At 40.7% G+C, this 19,599-nt stretch overlaps 1 protein-coding gene across 1 annotated transcript in view; it reads right to left on the bottom strand.

Annotated features, from left to right (window-relative positions):
• The window catches only part of TRAPPC9 (trafficking protein particle complex 9), a gene marked incomplete at its 3' end in the record, with an annotated part of 59,239 nt that overhangs the window by 25,094 nt on the left and 14,546 nt on the right, over positions 1 to 19,599 (bottom strand). Inside the window, exons 4-8 of the mRNA XM_009069753.1 lie at positions 15,696 to 15,722; positions 14,370 to 14,491; positions 12,272 to 12,397; positions 6,935 to 7,151; positions 3,106 to 3,249 (exon numbers count right to left, since the gene is read on the bottom strand). Coding sequence (XP_009068001.1) covers positions 3,106 to 3,249; positions 6,935 to 7,151; positions 12,272 to 12,397; positions 14,370 to 14,491; positions 15,696 to 15,722 — 636 coding nt within the window. The remainder of the gene's footprint in view (positions 1 to 3,105; positions 3,250 to 6,934; positions 7,152 to 12,271; positions 12,398 to 14,369; positions 14,492 to 15,695; positions 15,723 to 19,599) is intronic.

Below are 19,599 nucleotides of genomic sequence, written 5' to 3' on the forward strand. Positions count from 1 at the left end.
TTCTGTTTTCTGAAGTCTCAGTATCTCAACTTCAACTGAACTAGTAAATGAGCAGAATTAGATAAACTAGAGAATATTCCTTTTCTGTGTCTAGAGGAAGCAAATCCTGAGACATAACAGCTTAGAAGATCAAGTTCCAGTGCCAAATGTTTACCTGGTAACCTCCTCTTGGCTTAGTTTTTACTTCTATTTGTTCTGCTTTTAAAGATGATCTGCAAAATACCTGAATTTTAAATACAAGTGATGATCTGTAAGGTCCATTCAAATCCCTACATTCTATGATTCTATGATTCCAATTAAACCTTTACCTGGTTAAGAAAACCTGGAAGTTTCAGCCACGTGATTATCAGAGAAGAACACTAATTACAACATCTTTTTTTAAAGTTTCTATTACAAGGGAAACAATTCACACTAAGTAAAATACTAAGTAACACAATCCTATGCATTCACCTTCCTTTTGTCCTTCACTACAGTCCAACACTGAAGGAGCTCTGTTGGTTTATTTTTTCCTAATATTCTGATACTTTACAAAGAGCTATAAATTGAAAGTAATTTTCTGTGCTAAACAAACTCTTGTACAACATCAGGTTGGACTTGATGATCTTGAAGGTCTTTTACTGCCTTAATACTTCCATGATCGCATAATATCAATCTCAGAAGAATTACAAAAAAAAAAAAAAAGAAGCCAGAAATACATTTCTGGCACTGTCATCCACACTTTAGCTCATTTGGAACACCAGTAACCGTGTTGAGCAACAGGCTATCAATAAAAGACATCAAACTCAACAGCAAGTTCTATTTTGGATGTATTCAGGAGAGAAGGAAAAAAAAAGATTCAACTACTTTTCAAACACATTGGAGAACATTTAGTTTGATTTTCTGAAGACACTAAACATCCAAGTTATGACAGGTCTTATGAAACTGAAAGTTCTACTCAGACATACAATGTCTGAAGGCAAGAAACACAAAAGTTCATAGAATCATAGAAATAACCTGGTTGGAAAAGACCTCCAAGATCATTGAGTCAAACCCTACCATGGTCACTATACATTGGCACTAAGTGCCACATCCAGTCTCAGCTTGAAAACCTCCTGGGACGGCGAATCCACCACCTCCCTGGGCACCACATTCCAATGTCTGATCACTCTCTCTGTAAAAAATCTCTTCCTAATCTCCAACCTAACCCTCCCCTGGCAGAGCTTGAGTCTGTGCCCTCTTGTCCTGCTGCTGGTTGCCTGGGAGAAGAGACCAACCCCCGCCTCACTCCAACCTCCTGTCAGGGAGTTGCAGAGGGGGAGAAGGTCTCCCCTGAGCCTCCTCTTCTCCAGGCTCAACACCCCCAGCTCCCTCAGCCTCTCCTCATGGCACTTGTGCTCCAGTCCCTTCACCAGCCTCGTTGCTCTTCTCTGGATGTTTTTAGGACTAGGGATTAGCCATATTGTACATGGACATGCAGACTGGAAGATATTAAAACCTTGTTGTCAGCCAAACTTTCCATACATATATCAACAGAGCTCAATTATAAGTCCTGGAAAATCTAAGGACCTTTTGACAGCAACAAGATCTATAGACAAAAAGAGTATTTATTCCAGTTTCTCAGTTCCCCTCTTTCCTCCATTACTGATTTGAGCCACTGAACAGAGGGAATTAGGCAGGCAAAGACCTCGAGCTTGCAAGCAAAGCTCTTTGCTGCAGGAGTAACCAAGGAGAGATGTTTGGCCATAACTAAGGGAGAGGAGAGAAAAGAAAAAAAAAAACCTACACTTTTTCACTCCCATCCTTTTTATCATAAGCATAGGAATTACAAAAAATGCACCTTTTACTTAGCTTACTGAGAAGTAAAACCAATGTTTTAAACCTTTCATCACTCATTAAGCTCATTAGTCTCACTAAACTGAGTGATAAACAAGTCAGTCTGAACATTTTTCCTAAGAAACAGAACACAAACATAACAATTGTCACTTTTGCTTTTCCAGGTGATTTTTGTAAATGCCAATGGCCCTTTCCCCACAAAACAGTCCTCACACCTATTGTTCCTGTTTCTGAAAATCACCCACAGACACATTCATTCCATTGTCATCCACTGACAAATTTAATACATCCCACTGAAATTTACTGCTATATTAAAAAAATATAAACTGAATGAAACATCAGAAAGTTACAGAACCTTGAGCCTACTGTGACAGGTAAACAAAGCTTAACCCAAGTACATCACATTCAGTTTCTGCAAGTTAGAAGCATGGAATGGTTTGGGTTGGAAGGGACATGTCCCATGGGCAGGGACACCTTCTCCAAGGTCAGGTTGCTCCAAGCCCCATCCAATCTGGCCTTGAACACTTCCAGGGATGGACCAGCCACAGCTTCTCTGGACAACCTGTCCCAGTGCCTCAGCACCCTCACAGGGAAGAATGTCTTCTGAACATCCAATCTAAGCCTGCCCTCTGTCAGTATAAAGCCATTTTCCCCTGTCCTGTCACTACATGTCCTTGCAAAAAAGAAGTTCAATCTCTCAAACACAGACACATAGATTGTGGCTACTACCTTGGATGAATTGTGCATCCACACTGTGAATGTTTTGTCAAAACACTCCTAGTAGATTGGGTATGAACTACTGCAGAGTCTTTTCTGAATCTTCATTGTAACCCCAACTCCTCACAATGTCTTCATTAAGAGCACTTATGAAAGCTGCTGGCATTTTTAACCAATGCTTTGTTTTAATCCACATGCAATTTAACACCTCTCATCATATTCTTAATGTTTAGAGAGGAAATATTAGGCTTGAGGCAGTAAATGTACAGATGGAAAACATTACAGAAAGTTTTATTTCAAATACCACACATCAAGGTCAGAACAGCAAAATTCAATAACAGTGTATACATGATTGAATTCCAGACTGGTTTGGATTGGAAGGGACCTTAAAGATCATCTACTTCCAAGCCCCCATGTTAATTGATTACCACCACCAACCTACCTGAGGCACAGACGTAACTCCCCAACATCTGTGCTCACCATTACTTCTCAAACTAAGTATATTTCAAAACAAAGTCACATTATTCACCTTTAGGACAGAAGAAAGTGCAAATATCTCCTTCTTTTAAGTCATACCTTGGTCAGAAAGAAAATCCAGCATGGTCTGGAGAAGGAAAGACAGATGCCTGACACACAGGGCAGGATTGCCCATCCTTCTGGAAGCATAGACAAGTTCATGGAGCAAACGCATCTGCACTGCAGCCCATCCTCTGTGAGTCCCTGGAAAGGAAGAAGGCAGAAGTCATCACAAACCCATTGCTTTTGGTCTCATTAACATACTAAGCAGTGATTTTATGACACTTATCAAAATCACCCAATGGAAGCAGAAATGAGGAGAGGCTGAGGGAGCTGGGGGTGTTCAGCCTGGAGAAGAGGAGGCTCAGGGGAGACCTTCTCACCCTCTGCAACTCCCTGACAGGAGGTTGGAGTCAGGTGGGGGTTGGTCTCTTCTCCCAGGCAACCAGCAGCAGGACAAGAGGGCACAGACTCAAGCTCTGCCAGGGGAGGGTTAGGCTGGATATTAGGAAGAGATTTTTTACAGAGAGAGTGATCAGGCATTGGAATGTGCTGCCCAGGGAGGTGGTGGATTCACCATCCTTGGAAGTTTTCAAGGTGAGACTGGATGTGGCACTTAGTGCCATGGTCTAGTAACCATGGTAGGGTTGGACTTGATGATCTTGGAGGTCTTTTCCAACCTGGTTGACTCAATGATTCTACGAAATTACAAAATCTAAATCTTGTACTCAAAACAAAAGTTGTAGTGTTTGAGTTTGCTTGAATATCTAAATGTGAAATCAATGTTTGCTTTATAAGCCTGTCTAATAAATGTATCACTAAAATTCAGAAAATGAAGTTAATGCTTCCCATGAAGCAAAACCAAGATACATAAAACCTTTAGAGTTGTATCTTTTTCATTCTCTGGACAACAAATTCACATGACTTTTCATAGAGAAACTTAATTTTTATTGAAATCATAGACTCACAGAATGGTTTGGGTTGGAAGGGACCTAAAAGTCTATCTCATTCCCCCCCCTGCCATGGGCAGGGACAACTTCCACTAGACCAGGTTGCTCAAAGCTACATCCAACCTGGTCTTGAACACTTTCAGGGATGAGGCAGGTACAACTGCTCCGGACAACCTGTGCCAGGGCCTCATCACCCTCACAGGGAAGAATTTCTTCCTAGTATCTAATCTAAACCTACTCCCTGTCAGTTAGAAGCCATTCCCCATTGTCTTGTCACTACCTACACCATTCAACAAAAATATCAAAAAGAAATTCAAGTAATTCTTACCTCTCTTTAAAGATCAAGCAAGAGATATTTTCTCTAAATGCTTTCAAGGGCAATAAAATTCAGTAAAAAGCAACACAACTTTAGGACATGAGGCACGTATCCTGATTTTCAGCCTTTAGAAACTAAGTTTCAGACTATAAACTATTTCATATTTGCAAAGTATCTATGGAAACAATAAATAGATCATCACAACTTAACTTCTCTTTCAAAACTGTAATATGCAGCTCTCCACGAAACTGAACCTGCTTTTAGCAGTAAGCAACAGCAATAACTTTTAAATAACAGATATTCTAAGATGTGCAGTACTTCAGGAACTTCTCGACAGCCTTCCTTCTAATATCACCCTTCAGCATTTGGCAAACTGTTCTAGGAATATTTACTGCAGCCAAACCTTGAGAGTTTATATTTTGCACACAAGAGTCTCATTATTTCTCATGTGTGAAATGTCGTTTTTATCAAGTAGCTCTTCAAGCTTACAGTGATCTTTCCATATGTCTCTGCAAGAGTCATTTTAGGGGTAAAATCAGACAAAGAACACAACACAAAGGTAAGGGAAAAAATGTAAGATAAACACCAAGTGTCTTTTTTTTGCCTCTTTAATTGTCAATTCTTGCAGAACTGCGACAGCCTTTTTTCCCCAACACAGCCTCATCCCAGGCCACAGTGCATTTTTTCCAGTCTATTCCTTCATCATAGTCTGTATGTATCTTTCCATCTAATCCGCTTGGCATTTTCTGCCTCCTCTCACATGTAATTTCTTGCAGTAACTGCTAAATCACACCAGTTTAAAAAAAAACCCAGCACTAACCATCTACAAACCCAGCTCAGCCCATTGCTTGCTGCTCCTCTCCTGAAGCTACAACACAGAATCACAGAATCAACCAGGTTGGAAAAGACCTCCAAGATCATCAAGTCCAACCCTACTGTGGTCACTAGCCCATGGCACTAAGTGCCACATCCAGTCTCATCCTGAAAACCTCCAGGGATGGTGAATCCACCACCTCCCTGGGCAGCACATTCCAATGTCTGATCACTCTCTCTGTAAAAAATCTCTTCCTAATCTCCAACCTAACCCTCCCCTGGCAGAGCTTGAGTCTGTGTCCTCTTGTCCTGCTGCTGGTTGCCTGGGAGAAGAGACCAAACCCCACCTGACTCCAACCTCCTGTCAGGGAGTTGCAGAGGGTGAGAAGGTCTCCCCTGAGCCTCCTCTTCTCCAGGCTCAACACCCCCAGCTCCCTCAGCCTCTCCTCATGGCACTTGTGCTCCAGTCCCTTCACCAGCCTCGTTGCTCTTCTCTGCACCTGCTCCAGCACTTCAATATCCCATGTAGGGAATGGTCCCAAAAATGCTGCTGTGTAACAGAATGCACTTGTGGGTCACATGTTCTACCTTTACTCAAAAGGACTTCCCAAGCAGCATATTATCTGACCCTAATTTGTAGGAAAATGTGACAAATGTTACCCTACAGATACAGATATAATGACATAATGTGTATGTGTTTGTATACAAAAATATGTAAGTTCCTCTATTCTTTCATTATCAGATCAAACAGCAACAAATATCAAAAGAAATACAATTTCTGGTACAAAGGTTGAATGCACTTAAATTGAAAAAATATTCAAAAATAAAATATGAGGGTTTTTTTTGTACCAAGAAGTGTATCATCAAACCAGACATTTCTGAACAACAGCAGAAATGAAGCTTTCATAAATAAAACATAATTACTTGCTGCAAACAGAGCAACACATTCAGTAGAGGCTCACAAAAATCTGAAATTACTGAAACAACACTAAGAGAAAGTGAAGGTACACAGTGGTAAAGTGCTCTGTTTGCCACAAACAACTTCAGACTAGTGAATAATTTTGGTTCAACTGATGCCAAGAAAAGGCTGGGAAAGAACTTCTCCCAGACTTGTGTCTCTGAGTAGCAGGGATTTGTTTATTCTGCACTGGGCACAAGGGGGATCGCTCCACCAAACTTGTGCAACCAAGGACAAAAACTTCTCAGTTTATATACACTAGATGCTTATACATATTCATTATTTCCAGGAATGGGTGATTATTATTATAATTAGTTCTTGGAAATCATTATCATATACTCCTCGATCTCCTCCCTCTCGGCATCAGTCCCATGGTCCTGGTGGTTGTTCAGTGGTCGTGAAGATGAAGTGTCTCCTCTTCCTCAGTACCCTTTGGACACTCTTATTATGGAACTGTTTACCCCTTTGGACAGTTTTGCATGTCTTGCTGACCTTGTCTCTATCTTGGACATTTTGTTTCTTCATTCCACACCTTATATGGTCTAAGTTTTCCCCCTACTGCCAAGGTTTGAGTCTAGTTAGTTCTACTGTCTTATAGACAAGGTGCATCCTTTTGCCAACCAAGCCAAAACAATACCATTAGTGAAGTTTCTTGTCTGTACTATGCAATCCTTGCTATTTTGCTAATTAAGCTGAAATAGTGCTATTAGTAAAGTTATTCTTTATGCTTTCAGCTTTAACTGTTCAATTTCTGTTTTCAGTCTACTCTCAGTATCACAGTATGAAAACTCTCAAGGAAATCAGTAGCAGAAAGGCAGCTGAGTGACCTCCTAGGGTAATCCAGCCACTTACCCTTGCTGAAATCGTTAGGATCCAAGGACAGGCTGTAGCCAGGGAGAGTTTCCAGCAGCAGTTTGTAGCAGGCCCTCCAGCCTGGCTCGGGGATGCTGGGGGCAGCACACTGCATCGCCGCTATGCGCTTGAAGAACGCGGATTTTCGGTGAAAGCCGATGCGCTCGTAGAGCTCCGAGAGAATGCTGTACCGCTGGATCTTCTCCTCCTCTGAAAGCTGACATTTCCAGGGAAAAGGGAGAAGGATTGGTTAGAATCTACACTTTAAAGTGTGTCTGAGTTTTTAAAAACTAACAGGGTGGTGGGGGGTAACGTAGTAGAGAACTCCAGCACTACAGAAGGCCTTGGATTTTACACATAGCCACACATGACAGATCCTACTGCCAGCAGAACTTGGTTCAACAGCTAACAAAACCAGCAAATATGGAGTTGTGCAGCTACTTTATTTGTCAGTGCTACTAACGAGTAAACAGTCAAAACAGTCAACAACAGCTAAAGAGCTCCACATGGTATGGAAGATATTCAGCATGATATTCAACATGATATTCATGTACATAAAAAGAACAAAAATTTAACACTTCCAAAATTTAGCGATTTAGTAAGATAAAGATTTTCATCCCTCGAAGATTAAATCTAATCTTGAGATCTCAGGCTGTGAAAGCAAGAAACTACTGTCTCAACTTTTATGTTTCTAATCTTGTAAAGCACGAATTTTTCATTCCTGATCCTCTACTGTGATTTATACACTGTGAGATTGAATCATAGCATCACAGAATGGTTTAGGTTGGAAGAGACCTTAAAGCTCACCCAGTTCCACACTCTGCCTTGGGCAGGGACACCTCCCACTAGACCAGGTTGCTCCAAGATCCATCCACCTTGGCCTTGAACACTTCCAGGGATGGGGCAGCCACAGCTTTTGGACAACCTGTGCCAGTGCCTCATGAGTGCCTTGCATGATGCAAGTCTCAGAGAGCAATAATGAGTTTGATATGAGCTTTTGCCAACAACTGTAAAAAATGATGTTGAAGTAGGAAAACATCACAAGAAGACACAGCCCCAGATTTCTTTGCTCAGTCAGGTATTGGAACAAATAAGCAGCCCAGGGAAGCAGAGGAGTCACCATTCCTGAGGGGATGTAAGAGACATGTAGGTGTGGTGCTTAGGGACAAGCTTCAGGGGTGGTCTTAGCAGTGCTGAGTTAATGGTTGGACTTGATGATCTTAGAAGTCATTTCCAGCCTAATGATTCCATAATACATACGCAGAAAATGCCAACTATTGAGGTGGAATTTAGTTAAAGCCCCAGTAGGCTTAAAGTTGAAACAAATTTGGTAAGAACCTACCACCATGTGCTTCTTTAGCTTATCAATATAGTGGCACAAGTCCCAAGTTTTCATTCCTTTCCCCTCCGATCTGAATTACAAACTTGTTTTGGAATCAGACAGCTACGAATAAACTGCCACAGAAACTTTGGAAGCAGCTGACTCCTCCCAAGTCTGTGTCCCAGGATCCAGAGACACAGACCAACGCTGACACCTAGTGCACAGGATCTGCCAGGCACAACCGAAAGCAACTAGAACAGATTTTAAATTACTCTAAAGCTGCTAACACGTTTTGCAAAGGCGTTTCAAATGACAAACCTCATCCAAAAATAGCACGAAAGGGCAGAAACAGCATTTCTGCAACTCATTCTTCAAAACTGAAGGTATCAATTAGTGGATCGGTGCGTTTAAGTGCAGAAAGTTAAAGCCTTGAAGATGCTAAGCAAACTGGTTAAGTTTTATAGAAATAATCAGGTCTTAAGTGAAGCCTCAAGACACCTTTTAGTCATTTAAATCCTGATATAATTACAAAAATAGTCTGTTTTTAAAAGCCTCTTCTAATTTTGGACACAGCAATCCAAGAGATCTGAGTTTGCCGAAGGCACCATGACCTTATCTGATAGCTCAAATCTTCATTCTTCAGGATATGAAGAGACACACAGACTAGCTAATCATTTTACAAAGTTTCAGACAATTTTTGAAGCTGGAGCTGTTATTTCTCTGAGAACTGACACCATAAACCAAAGCCTGATACAGAAACACTGCCCATCCCTGTACCAAGAGTTGTACAAAGGAAACTGCACTAAGGTGAAAACTTTCAGGAATCAAAGCAGCTGCAAAGAACACGAGGCACAAAAAGAAAATACAGAACAATTCTAAAGGAGTTTATCAGAGTCCCCAAAAGCTTTCATTCAGAAAGGACATCAGGTGTCAGATTAAAGTTACCTACTCCAGCAGAAACAAGCTGTTCCACCTTTTTTCCCCCCTTTTTTCCCATTTATGCCATTTTTAAAAAGCCAGAACAATAAAAAAATAAGGCAGCAGAGTTGAAAAGAACATGAGCACGTAATCATGCACCATAGTTTTTAAAAAAAAAATTAAAAAACATTCTCAAAAGCTGTTCCTCAAATCCAAATACTGTCAATGTTCACAAACCTATGGAAACTAAATTCTTTGAGATGAGAAGACAGGGTCATGCTACTGACATAGACAGGAGCACTCACTAATCATTAGAACAGCTATCAGAGAGCCAACAGATTCTCAGAAAGTTTCATTTTCATCATATCTGAGTAAGCTTTTAGCACTGTTACCCAACTTGTTGCTTACTGGTTGTCCCTGAAGTTAGTCAAATATTTTCTGCAGTAGCAGGAAACTGTTTTTTAATCACCAAAAAGACAGCAAAATTGCATCTTCCCTCAGCACAAACCCAGGAATTTAAAAGAAGAAAAGGGGCGGGGGAGAAATAAATAGAAAAGGCCACACAGAGGTGGAGAGGAAGGAGGGACATCTGGAGTGATGGTGTTTGTCTTCCCAAGGAACCATTATGTGTGATGGTCCCTGCTCTCCTGGAGATGCTGAACACCTCCTGCCCAAGGGAAGCAGTGAATTAACTCCTTGTTTTGCTTTGATTGTGTGTGCAACTTTTGCTTTCTCCATTAAACTGTCTTTACCTTAACCCATGACCTTTCTAGCTTTAACCCTTCCAATTCTCTCCCCCAGCCTTTTGGTGGGGGAGTGAGCAGGCAGCTGTGTGGTTCTGGGTTCCTGGCTGGGGTTAAACCACAACAGGTTCACTCCCCAGGCAACGGAGCTGTTTTTTTCACAGACTCCTTTCAAGCCAGGCCTGCAAGAAGGCAGCTTTTTATTTGTTTTTTTTAATTATTCCTCACTACATTAAATTTTGATAATCTCACTCTCTTTGTAATTAGATTTAACAATTTATTCCTCAGTACTGGATGTGAAGTTAAGTCTTATTACCCTGCAGCTCCTCAGAAAATACCAATTACATCATATTACTAGATTGAGTATAAGCTTGAATATATGAATAGGAACTAGTTTTTGTGTTTATGAGTCTTAAATGGTAACCTTTTTTCTGCTGTTGAATATTGATTGTGCTGATGTTCTATTCACCTGCAAGTGAAGGACAATCCTACAGATTGTTTCCCTCAGCTGTAACAGGATGATTCCTCCTTTGAGTTCATCCAAATTATAAATACAACTATTATTTGCTCCCATGCCATATACAGTAAATCCTGAACAGCTGTAAACACAACTCCCATCCATACCTCTCTTTATGCAAAATACATTCCCCAGCCCTGGAAAGATTATCTTACTCATAGTTCTCACAATAAAGCCAAACTGCTCCCCAGTCACACAGAGGTCCCAGCCTGCACTGGTTTAGAAGTTTGTACTGGTTGAGGCTTTACTGGTAAGCTTTGATCAGGGTACATGTTGTATGCTGCAAGCTTTGTGCTTGTGTATTATTAGGCAATGGTTATCAGCTATTGAAATGACTTACATACTTTGCCATTCACTAGGTCTTGTCCTCTAATATAAAGTGAAAGGTGCAACATCAGAGGTGCCAGGGAGGAGAACAAGGATTCTCACAGTGGCAGTAATTGCTCCCAGAAGAAAAACAATATTGGAGTTTGAAGGCCACAAGAATAACAGCACCAAAACAGAGAAAAATACTTCCACAGCAGCTTACAGGAAAGGCTGCAGAGCTGCCAGCAGAAGACAGATGACAGAATTACACAGAAGGCCCTCAGCACTCTAAGGATTATGGCAGTTAACGTACTCTGTAACCAAATTGATGATTTTTATGATAGCTTATCAATTAATTATTTTCTCATTTATGTTGAGTTAGAAAATTGACTTCAAAGAAAGGATTCTGTGCAAATGAAAGAAAGTGCTCTTCCTCCCTCATAAATTTGCTGTCCCCATCTGGCTTAATAAACTCAATGGCGTGGACTTAAACTGCTCTTCCTACTGAGATGCAAGGATAAAAACCAAACACCAGTGAGAAATCTAACAGCTTTTTATTAGTTCTTTCAACCACAGCAGTGTCTCTGTAATCAGTGACACCAGGCTGGAGACACTGACAAGACACAGTCTTGTTCTGTGTGTTGCTGAGTACTTAGGCATTGGAATGCACTGCCCTGGGAGGGGGTGGAATCACCATCCCCAGAGGTGCTGAGAAGAGATTGGATGTGGCACTTGGTGCCATGGTCTAGTTGACATGGTGGTGTCAGGTCATAGATTGGACTCAATGATCTCACAGGTCTTCTCCAACCTGAATGGTTCTGTGATTTTTCCCACAGTTCCAAATATTGATTTTCCTCCCCGGAATTCCTCTCTGCTTTGTCTTAATTAAGACTTTTCACCACACAACAAAAATTCAATGGATTAACAACACTAGTCAGATTCATCAGCTCACTATGCAACAGGCCACTGCTGATTTGCTCACAGTTTGGTTGGATGAGATGCAATCAAGCTGATCAAAAATATCCATTGCAGATCAGTCCCAAGGAGCAGTTTTTCCCTAGTACAACATCACAAGAGAACAACAATGGGATCTTTTTTTGTCTTTCACAAGGGAGAAAAAACAACAGAGCCTTTAATCTCAAACTAAGTCCTCATGATTTCAGATGAACTCTGAATACCTTTTAAACCAGACTCAGAGATGTGAAAACGCTCAGAAGACAAGTCCTAGTGAGAAGGAAGGTAGTGATTTCCTGTGAGGGTGGTGAGACACTGGCACAGGTTGCCCAGGGCTGTGGTGGCTGCCCCAGCCCTGGTGGTGTTCAAGGCCAGGCTGGATGAGCCTTGAGCAACTTGGTCTGGTGGGAGGTGTCCCTGCCCATGGCAGGGGGCTGGGGACTAGATGATCTATCAGGTCCATTCCAGCCTCTAAATTCTATGATACAGAAAATAAACTGGAATCTCCTAAACCTAAGGAATTGTCAGTACATTCTGTCAAATGAGAAGAGAAAAATAACTGGACTGTGTGCACCAACCTGACGAAGGTTGATGTAAACTGCATTTTGCAGAAACTCAGATGCTTCCATGCTCCTCTTCTGTATTGCAAGGACTCTCACTGCCTTCACACAAGCTTCCAGTTCAATCACACCAGCATTCTTGTACTTGAGGAAGGAGAAAATGAAAATAATATTGAAGCATTGCACCTGTTAGATTTCATAAATATGTCTGCTCAACACACAGATCAGCTGTCACATTTTCCAAATCCAGCAACTCCCTAATGACTATACTGTTAAATTACCAACACATGCCCAAGTGAAAATTAAGGTGTCATCTAAAATGTTACTATGCAAAACAACTGTTTTCAGCCTCTTCACTCACTTCTCTTACTTTGAGACACAGCAAAGCTTCATTCCGAGAGTTCAGATGAGGAGAAAAGTTGGAATATTAGTTCCACTGTGGGTAAACTCATATATATGATGGGTGTGGGTGGTGTGTCTGTACATAAATTCTACCTCCATGGTGCAATAAGTATGTAAGCAAAGATATTTTTATTGCTGCATCAATTTTCTCTTTAGTTAAAAGAGATTTGCTGATGACAAGAGAATTACAAACCATTCTGAGTGTTCTAGTACCTGTTTACAAAACCTTTTCTGTACATGACTGTTTATTTAGCTGGCTTAAGGAAGGCAGGAGACAATGCAGATGTGCATTGATCTGTTTGTGCTCAGACAGCAAACAGGCAATTTTCTAGCCAAACAGTCTGGTATAGTTCTTTCCTCAGACTGGACTGATAGTGGCTATTTGAGTCAGCCCATCTCCTGTTTGAAAACTAATGGGTAAAGGATGCTGTGCTGGTTTGGGCTGAAGTAGAGTTAACTTTCTTCACAGTGGCTAATATGGGGCTATGCTTAGGATTTGTGCTGAACACAGAGGTGATAATGCAGAGATGGTTCTGTTATTGCTGAGCAGAGCTCACACAGAGCAAAGGCCTTTCCTGCTTCCCACACTGCCACACTGGCAAGGAAGTTGAGGGTGCATGGGAGAATGGGAGGAGACACAGCTGGGACAGGTGACCCAAACTGACCAAAGGGATATTCCATACCATAGGACATCATGCTCAGGATATAAGGTGGGAGGAAGAAGGAGGAAGGGGGAACATCTGGAGTGATGGTGTTTGTCTTCCCAAGGAACCGTTACACATGATGGGCCCTGCTCTCCTGGAGATGCTGAACACCTCCTGCCCATGGGAAGCAGTGAATTAATTCCTTGTTTTGCTTTGCTTGTATGTGCAGCTTTTGCTTTCTCTATTAAACTGTCTTTATGTCAGCCCATGAGTTTTTCTAGCTTTTACCCTCCTGATTCACTCCTCCATCCTGTTGGTGGGGGAGTGAGCAAGTGGCTTTGTGGTGTTTGGTGGCTGCCTGGGGTTGAACCACAACAAATGCTCAGAATGAAATGCAAAGGTTACTCCACCAAAGCAGTAACATATTCCTCTCTTGTGCAGTTATATCAGCAAAAGCAAAACATTTTAGGAGATGCTACAAAAGTTTCTTCAGGTCAGTGATAACATACTAGTAGAAAGTGCTGCTTCCTCAGCATTAGAGCATGAAGTTACTGTGTCTGTAGGTCTGGAACAGACAGAAGGTAACTGTGCTTGTCTTGAACAGTTATACACCAGTCCCAAGACAAAGCCCTTTGGTACCTGCAAGTGAAGCTGCAGTGAAGCAGTTATTACCTGCTGAGAGCATAATGTATGTTACTATAATCAAAATATAAATATCCTGCCCTGAGCCTGAAGTCCAATAATTTTATACTTCTAATGAAATCAGACTCTTTCTAGATGAACAACATACCCTTAAGATAACACAAAAAGCTGAATGCATCCTCGAGAGTTATTGTTTTATTGATGGATTCAAATTAATCTGACACTATCCCCAGAACTATCATTGCTCCTGATCATGTATTAACTCATGCACACAATTTATCTTGTCTCAGTTGGAGAGTTTCCCTTCAACACAGACATGGAAATGCATACTTACACAGGTTAGTGGAAAGATCCTTTCTGTATCAAACAAGAGAGACTTGAAATGAACAAGTGATTCAAGCATAACTTACTCCTCCAAGCTGAATTACCTTGCCATAGTAAGAAATTGCCTCTTTGTATTTATCTATGATGTCTTCAGGACTCAGACAGTTCTTGGCACGTCCTATCTCTGCACTGGTATCTGCATTTATACCGTTGGAGGTCAGTGCACCTAGAACAGAACAGGATAAGAAATGAGCACAAGGACTCCTAGCAAATACTGCAGGTTTGACAAAGAGTACACAAAGTATAATTGCCCTACCTGGAAACACTAATTCTGGTTTACTATGGTATTTCAAGAAGTACACATGAAAATGGATTCAATCACATGAAAAATGGGTTCAATCATGAGCCAGCAAACAGGAGATAATCTTTCACGTAATAAAAAAGTATATTCATAATTTGTTGCACTTAGACTATGAATAAAATTACAGATTGCTAAAATTAGACTATGGCCACAACTGAATACGCAATTTTAATTATTCCTTGTTGTACTATAAAACTGTGCTGCTAAACCACACCTAAGGAAAAAAAGGCTCAGACAAAACAGTAAGAAATAGGCTTTCTTACATAAGAAAGAAAGTGAGAGACAGTTTACATGCATAAGGGATAAGAATGAGAAACAGAAGCCAAGGAAATCTGGGTATTAGAAAGAACATGAAAATATTACTTCTAGAATTGGATTTTATTGAAGAGTTAACATAATAAAAATGAAAACATACATCAGAGGTTTGGCAAGGCTCAATAGCTTGTTATGTGTTACTTAATCTGTAGGATTATACAGTACTTTATTTCTCCAATAGGTTTCTCTACTGAGATGGCAAAAAAAAAAAAAAATCTCAGTTTCAGAGCTGGGCCTACCTCTCAATGGAATTAAAAACTGAGATACTTTCTGCTCCCTCTGTATATTCAGAAATAGGTTATTTTTCATGCTCAAATGCTAAAAGCAACTTTTTTATATATGTTCATCAACCTTTAAGAAGCACACCAAGCCCATCTGCAGGTTAACAATGGCTTTATGAAGTGAAGAATGTCTGTTCATGATGACTGAACAAACACCTTGACACTACAGGGCTCAGTGTGACCATTCAAGTTTGTCAGCTAAAGAAAATTTAAAACCCCTCACTACTCGTGGGGACAAGAAATCTTGATTAGAATTTACAGGGACACAATCACAGGACTAGATGATTAATTTTGTGCCAGTTACCCTTCAGTCTCTTTGATTCCTCAAGACTTATAGTAAAAACCTGAAGCATCAGGGATCACTACTAGTGACAGTAGATCATTACCAGTGGCAGTAATTATCTATACAAATGCAAAACATATGCAAAATAATTAAAGAAAATACTTTGGAAACATGCATGAAAATAATGTACCTGGATCAATGAGAACTTCTTGTGCCCCTAAAAGGAGGAACAAAAATTATTCTTTTTCAGCCTTACATATAGCCAACAAAATAAGTTCTTATAATGTTTTATAACATCAGGCTTGAACAAATTTGTAAGATTTCACAGAATCAGAGAATCACAGAATATCCTGAGTTGGAAAGGACCCACAAGGATCATCAGGTCCAACTCTTGACCCTGCACAGGAAACCCTACACCATCCCAAAGCATTTCTGTGCTTCTTAAATCCTTCAGATCCTCAGAAAACCAACCACTTTCTCCTACTTGGGAGAAGTGGAGTTATCCTTTACACACAGAACCTAAAGTTTTTTAACCTGATTTATTAACTCAGTGTAGTAAAGGGGGATGTCATCCCTGCTCATGGAATGGTTATTCACTTCATTTTATTACACAAAGCAAAATAAAAGAGGTTTTTTTCTTCCCAACTAGCACGAATGAGATATTTTGCATACAGTTGAACATAATCACGAAACCCAAAGGGATCTCTGAAGTTTTAATTCTGGCATCCTGTTCTGCCTGCAAAGGCACATTATTAGGATCACCACTGATATTTTGAAGGACTACCAATTATAATTCAAGTAGTCACCGTAAGTTACGTCTCATTTTGTTAAGAAATAAGTGTAAGTCCCATAAACCTGGAATGAATTCTAAGACACATTAAGAAGAATTTCATAATTTTCAGTGTAGAATTTTTTTCCTTTTTCCTTATTCCTGTTTTAGTTGGCAAGTTTCCATCACAATCCACTTAGTATATTTTAACATCAGGACCTGCAGTAGTTAAATCTCTTTGTGGGAGCTCATTTCACCTGCACAATACCCTGGATTAACATTTTCAAGTAACTGTATCCCTTTTGATTGTCATTAATTTCAACTCCATCCAATTTTCTGAATAATTGAGTCATGCCAACCCAAAAAGTCAGACTGTTCACATAAAAGAGTTGCCAAGAGCATTGCAAAGTTGGATTACCAGATATATAACATCTCATTGTCCTAACCTTTGGTTAAACATGGCAATAAAACTGTGAATATCAAAGTCACAACCAATTTTTATCAGTGAGACAGGCCCTCCCTTCAGAGGGATTTGCTCAGACTCCAGACTAGTGAAGCAGAGATTTAGATCTACATCCAAAAGATACTCCAACACTTCACTCAGGTGTCCTAATTTTGCCTGGGGAAAGAGGAAGGTCAAGAGAAAAAATTAAGAGCTTAGCACTTCAAACAAGTAAAACACAATGGAGAAACCCAAACCAGACAGTGAGCTGTACATAAGGCAATCTAAACTGATCTTATTCAACATAGAAATCACATAACTGACAGAGCACAGACAGGTTTCCTGGCCAGCAGGAACTGAGCAGCTCAAAATCCTCCTTGACACTGAAGGCTGCAGAGCTGAATGCAGCCACTCCAGGGGACACAGCCTAAAGCTGTTCTCATTTAAACAAAAGGGTTCAGGTATGTGAGAAGCCACATGTCCTTAAAACCTTAGTTTTAAGGTGGTTTGGGTTGGAGGAGACCTTAAAGACCACCAAGTTCTAACCCTGCAGCCATGGGCAGGGACACCTTACACTAGACCAGGCTGCTCTGAGCTCCATCCAACCTGGTCCTGAACACTTCCAGGGATGGAGCAGCCACAGCTCCTCCAGACAACTGTGCCAGTGCCTCAGCACCCTCATAACAAATTTTTTCATGTCCAGTCTCAATCTAGACTCTGAGTTTAAAACTGTTGCATCTTGTCCTGTCACTACAGGCCCTGGTAAAAAGTCTCTCTCTGCCCTTCTCATAAGCTCCTTTCTATATTGAAAGGCCACAGCAAGGTCTCCCCCAGAGCCTTCTCTTCACGCTGAACAACAGGTTGTGTCTGAAGCAGACAAAATTCCATGTTTCCTTCCATCAGACAAGTACTTTAAACACCATGTTATCAACTAATTCTCTTCTGAATGAACTATTCCCATCAAGACAGGTTCAAAAGAAGTTGAAAGACAGACCAAAAGAAAAACAGACAATATTCTGATGGTTACAGGTAAGTAACAATTGTAACAGACCAGAATACATAGTGCAATTTGACAGAATCATAGAATCAACCAGGTTGGAAAAGGCCTCCAAGATCATCAAGTCCAACCCTACCATGGTCACTAGACCATGGCACCAAGTGCCATATCTAGTCTCAGCTGCTTAGTAGAAAAAAAACCCCACCATAATAAAACCCCAAAACCTATCAACACTGCCCTCTTAAGCTTGTGCTCTGTGTTATATAAATAGAGATGACACCAATGCTTCTCTTTCCAAAGATGTTTCTATATAAAACAAACACCACAACTCCTTCTGAGCAGCCTAGTCCTGTGCTGTAGCCTGAAAGTGCCAAATGGTGGAAAACACAGGAGATGCATGAGAATGATATTTCTCTTGGCTGGGTCTAGGCACAAAAACAGGACCAAGAAAGCCCTGAAGTACAGGCCCAAGAAGAGGTGCAATTCCAGCACATCAGGAAGCAATAAGGTAACTCTCACACCTACATGCCTCAAAAGCAGTCAAAAATGTCAGTTCCAAGAGTGGCATCTCTTGATTTGCACAGAATTTGGAACCTCCTTTTGTTTCTGGTCTTATCCTACATAAAGATACACTGGAGTTTGTTCCCCAGATTAAACACCATCCTCACAAAATTAATTATGAGAAAGTAGAGTATAACCAAAGGTGCAGTTTGAAAACATTTTTGAATGGAAGGCACTGCAGAGTCAAGCAAAGGTAATGAAAAGACACTTTCAGAAAACCTTGTAGGAAAAAGACATCACAGCAAGAGCTGTTTGGGCAGAGAGAGCTCAGCAGTTCAGATCTCAAAACACAGAGATCATAACTAGAGTTAGGGAACAGATTCTAACAGACCATGAAGGAACACTTTCATCTGGAAGGGATGACAAAAAAACTGTAATGAGTTTTTCTTCACGCAAAAGTCCTTTGAAAAAATCTTGCCATGTGGAACTAAAACATTTTTAAAGTACAATCACACTGACAAGTTTGCAAACAGGACTCTGAAATACAAGACAACTGATACAGAGAAGCAGCAATAAGATACCCAAAATATACTCTATCAAATCATTCTGACAGCTGTGACTTACTTATTACCCTCTTTAGCAACAAGGAGTACCTATTTCAAACAAACAGACTGCAACACCTCCTGTTAGATATTCATTGAAAAGTGGAAAAAGGTCAATAACTGTGTGAAATTGTGTAAGAGTAGACATAAAATGCACTCACAGGTCATGGGATCAAAGGCACCAGCTTCAATCACTAGGTATTACATGAAGAACTACAATCTGTCCTGAAATCAGGTAATTTTTCTACCACAATTATCTAGTGTCAACAGTTTCTAATAAAGATGATACAAAGCAAGTGTTTACTAGGTTGTGACCAACACAATAAAGATGGGTGGCTGCTTTTTGTAGATGAAGGAAGTGATTTTGATGACATTCAACACAAAAGAACTTAACACTAGCACTTAAACCCATAAGCTTTGTTCCAGTGCTGGGTGAGTATCAATGAGCTGTGCTGGGTTAGCCCAAAGGGCTGCATAGCTTACAATAACCAAAACATTTTCATTTCCCTACCCCAGTCAGTCTCTCCTAGAAGCCACATAAACTTCCAGGAGCCTTAACACCAGGTGGCAAGTGTCAGGTTATGTGATAACAGGCTCACCAGCAGAACCACAAAGGAGCACAGAGGATCAGTCACCATGAGTTGAACCCTAATAACCAAATCAGAGCCAACAGAGCTGTCTGGGGGTGAAGCCCATCGAGGTCAGTCACAGGAGCAGCTCCATGGTTCACCTTACAGACACACTGGGGAGTTACTGCCTACAGGGATATGGAGCTCATTATAG

The sequence above is a fragment of the Acanthisitta chloris genome, unplaced genomic scaffold (assembly GCF_000695815.1).
Source record: "Acanthisitta chloris isolate BGI_N310 unplaced genomic scaffold, ASM69581v1 scaffold11522, whole genome shotgun sequence".
Classification (NCBI taxonomy): Eukaryota; Metazoa; Chordata; class Aves; order Passeriformes; family Acanthisittidae; genus Acanthisitta; species Acanthisitta chloris.